The sequence below is a fragment of the Papaver somniferum genome, chromosome 6 (genome assembly GCF_003573695.1).
Source record: "Papaver somniferum cultivar HN1 chromosome 6, ASM357369v1, whole genome shotgun sequence".
Classification (NCBI taxonomy): domain Eukaryota; kingdom Viridiplantae; phylum Streptophyta; class Magnoliopsida; order Ranunculales; family Papaveraceae; genus Papaver; species Papaver somniferum.
This window is the reverse complement of record NC_039363.1, coordinates 142,966,488-142,970,831: the sequence shown is the minus strand read 5'-3', so window position 1 is coordinate 142,970,831 and position 4,344 is coordinate 142,966,488. Positions and strand designations below refer to the sequence as shown.

General features: G+C 33.4%; 1 protein-coding gene across 1 annotated transcript; it reads right to left on the bottom strand.

Annotated features, from left to right (window-relative positions):
• Positions 1-2,037: 2,037 nt before the first annotated feature.
• LOC113289610 (HMG1/2-like protein) lies at positions 2,038-3,729 on the bottom strand. Its single transcript, XM_026538925.1, has 8 exons — positions 3,568-3,729; positions 3,420-3,477; positions 3,144-3,266; positions 2,977-3,034; positions 2,832-2,876; positions 2,657-2,737; positions 2,431-2,532; positions 2,038-2,335 (listed from the first exon to the last, which is right to left on the bottom strand). The coding sequence occupies exons 2-8, from the start codon at positions 3,467-3,469 to the stop codon at positions 2,312-2,314; spliced, it is 483 nt and encodes a 160-aa protein (XP_026394710.1). The 5' UTR covers positions 3,470-3,477; positions 3,568-3,729; the 3' UTR covers positions 2,038-2,311.
• Between the last annotated feature and the right edge of the window lie 615 nt (positions 3,730-4,344).

Sequence of the window (4,344 nt, the reverse complement as noted above, 5' to 3'; positions counted from 1 at the left end):
GGGAAAATCTTCGTATGTATGATGATGAAACCTTTGGTGAATCTAACCAAAAACTCTCTCAGATAGTTAAATCCTCACATTCGTGAGGAAGAACTATTCCAGAAAAAGATATTATGTGTGAAATTCTAGGGTCTCTATCATCGAGATATGAGTCTAAAAAACATGTCATCACAGAAGCAAGGGATCTAATTTAAACACTAACAAAGAGTGATCTAGTTGGTAAATTGAAAATCTTTGATCATGAACACCGATCTGAAAAAGAGACAAGTATTTCTCTTAAGGTTGTAATCGATGCTAGTCCCTTTGAGGGTAAATCTACTGTGCCGGAGACTAAGGATGATACTCCACAACAATTTAGAAAATTCATGGGAAACGGAAAAAGAGATTTTCTAAAGATAGAACATCTCTTGATCATAAGTCTTGGACTTGTGGTTATGATGTTGTTCAATGCTTCAGCTGTCGTGGGATCAGGCATTTATCTTTTGTATGCCTTTAGTAGGGACCGTAGACAATTAGCATACATTGCAACTCTCCCAACTCTTGATGATATGCCAGACAATTATTATTATTCAGAGTATTCATGCGAGTTTGCATTAGCTTGTGGAAGATGTTTTACGGATACAGATTCTGACTCTGATGAAAAAGTGTTCCATGAAGATCATGTTGCTAGTAAACTTCTTAAGGAACGTCATCAAAAACTTTCTGAAATTGAGATCTCTTTATTCGTTAAGAAAGTTCAATATGACATACTCCGCAGTGAGAACAAAAACTTGCAAGACCAATTTGATTTTATTGATACAAGAAGTTATCTCAAACAAATACAAGACATTAAATTAAGAAATTTTTAAAGGACGTGATAGGGAAGGTACTTCAAGCAAAACTAGATAATTTGGAAAACATTGGATGAACTTGGAGAACAAATTATCTATAAGTGAACAAAATTTAAAAATGAATAAATCATCTATCTAAGGGACAATATTTAAAAATGAATAGACCATCCATTTACGAAGAGAGTACTCGGAAATGATCTGTTGATTATAAGATTTTAGGATTTGAATTTGGTTAAATAGGACAATAAAGATATTAATAACATGTAACACGAGTGATGTCTGAATTTCTACTCCTCCAGATTTCATCAACTGCTGGTTTAGCTGATACTCAGGGGAAGGCCTGTCCCCGTTTTGTTAGGCCCTAGTTTTCTTATAGTTTATGCAGTTTACCAGAAACAAAAAATGATATTAATAACATAACTAAAATTAAAAGAAAAAAAAAAAAAAAAAAAAAAAAGAAGAAAGAGATTGCTAAGCCATTTTATTGGACCGAAAAAAAAATGATATTAATAACATAACTAAAAAAAGAGATTGCTAAGCCATAATCCTCTCAATACATCAGATAAAGGCAAAAGTATTCATGAATGCAAAAGTAAGATATCTATTCCTTTGCAGGGGCCTCTCATAAATACAAAACTGCAATTATAATATAGAAAAATTAAAAGGAACAAAGAATATCCTGGAAAACAAGTCATTAAGTGAGTATCTCAGCATAAAATCTCATCACCAACACTAGCACCAATCTATGTGAGTACATAAATGCCACCCCATTAAAAAAAGGAACCTTCCATGTGCGAGTCCATAGAATAATATCGAAATCAAAAAAGTATTTTCCTAATTAAACAATTGTTTTATCATTTTATAATCATACAATAATCAAAACATAACCCTGAAAACACTCTAGAAATCTGGCTCTCCTGACCTTCACATCAGTCATCACACTTCATTCCACCATCGCACTCACATTCGCAATCAAAACTACACCATTTTCGTACTTTAAAGAATCTAATCACAGATCATTAATAATAGAACACCTCTCTCCCCTTAATCAACTAAATTTTTATTGGAAAAAATTAATCAAAATATGAACTCCCAAGATCTTATTTTATAATACAAATGAACAAACAATCCCATGAACCAAATCCATTTTCTAACAAACTACGAGTATTAATGTTAAGGAAGATCTTTAAGAAAAGATGTCAATGAATTAGCTTTAAATCCATTCTTCACCACATAAAACAGCATATGATGATTAAGAAACTAAGAATTAAGCTGTGCACATTCCACAACACAAGAAACAGCATATAACTTGATTTAGAGACTGAGAAACATCTAGAGAACCAAAATGAAAATGGGACTAAAGCTGCTGATCATTGAAACATGGAAGGAAAATAGGTATAGTAGAAATTTGAAGTTTCATCATTAAACAACTACTACTAAAACATCAAATTGTTATTCTTCTGCCTGTACTCCTTTTCCTTCTACTCATCATCTTCATTTTCTTCCTGCAAAATCAAACAATCATAATTAGAACAAATGTTAATAGATTTAAATGACTTCAATGAAATATTATTAGGCTTGAAGGTTTCAAAGAACAAACCTCTCCACCGCTCTCATCTTCTTCATCATCTTCATCATCATTCACTTCGGATTTTGATTTATCGGATTCATCCTCATCCTCAGCCTCTGCTGCTCCTTCAGCCTATAAAAATGATTTCAAACAAAAACAAACAAAAAGTCAACCAAAAGTCTCAGAGAGAAAGAAAAGTAAGCAATACAGGAGAAAATAAAATGGATCGCGAAAAAAGAAACACTCATATACATACCTGTTTCTTGTTGTAGGCTTGCATGACTTTATTGTACTCTGTCTTCCTCTTTTCAGCTTTAGCTACATAAGGAGCTTTCTCCTAAAACAAAAAATTACAGAACAAAAATTAGATCAGATTTTATTTCTAAATATAACTATTATGAGATTTTAATGGAGAAATTCATTTTACTTACAGCATCAGATAGAGATTTCCACTTATCTCCTCCAGCTTTTCCAACCTAAATTGTTGATAACAAAAATACCGTCAACACAAACTAGAGCAAAAACAATGATAATCACCTGAAAGATATGTTAGGCAGATCTGTAGAGATAACTTACAACAGAGACTGATTTGTTGTTAGGATGTTCCTTCTTGAATGTTTGCCTAAATTCCTCCCTGAAAAAATAAATCGAATAAAAACAAAAATTAGGGAAATCCGAGAAAATAACCGGAGAATTTTTTTATATAAAATCGGAAGGAAAAAAAAATCAATCTAGATACTAACATGAAAACGAAGAAGGCACTAGCAGGCCTCTTAGGCTTGTTTGGATCTTTCACTGGCTTTTCCTTCTTTGCTGGTTTCTTTCCAGCTCTTTCACTTGCAGGTGCTTTTCTCTTCACTGCTAACCTTTAAACACAACGAAAATCACAACATCAAAAACAAGAAATATACTGAGATCTAAAAAATCAAACGATCCAAACCAATCTTTCAATACGACATCAGAAATACCGTTTCACACAAAAACTAACAGAAATCAATTAAAAACGAAGATATACTCACTTGTTATCGGACTTTTTGGTGGTACCAGTCTTTGATTTGGCTCCTTTCATGGTGAAATCTGCACAAAAAACACTTGAATCGTTCAGAAACATGCGAAAATCGGTAAGAAAAGTAGAGAAACTACCAAAGACGAGTTGAATAGGTATACCAGTTTAGGGTTTTGACAAAGAGAGAGAGTTGTTGTGGAATGCGTATGTGTGGACAGTGAATGAAGAGAGAAAAGGAAAGAGGCCGAAAGGGGGGAAGATAAGAAGGGAAGGAAAGATGAGAGAGAGAGTGAAGGCAGGGGGTTAATTAAAATTCAATCACGATCGAAATGAAAAGGGAGGTGTAGAAAGGAATTTGGGCGGGATTTGAAAATATTTTGGGGACACGTCATCGATCCGTATGCTTTCCCTAATTTCTTCTCTTCTCTCTACTCTCTCTAGTTTCTTGTATCTGCCTTTGTGTTTTCCTTTGTGCTTGTTGAGCTGACAATTTAAATTGGGTCCGTAATATTTTACGGACGTTTTAGTGGACCCTACATTTGAGTAACTGGAAAAATCTTATGACTGGTGTTATGCCGTGGCCTTGCTATTTCTATGGGCTGTTTTACACTAAACTTTACACAAATGCATCCACAAATTTTCATGCTTGGGGTATCGAGTTTTGGGGCGCATAACTTTTTGACAAATGGCTTTTGAAATTAAATTCAACCATTTTGATTTACGAGTTTTCGAACTCTGATTCTATATTAAGAAGATGAATATCGCCCATAAATTATCGTTGTGTCAATTGATACTACTAAAAAACCTAATTTATTTAGATTTGAGATGTAAAGCCTAATTTTAATCAATTGAGTATATTACAATGTATGAATGGAGACCGCAAACGATGATTTTAAGGTTTCTCAGTTCATAGTATTTTTGTTTGAATGAATCCTGTC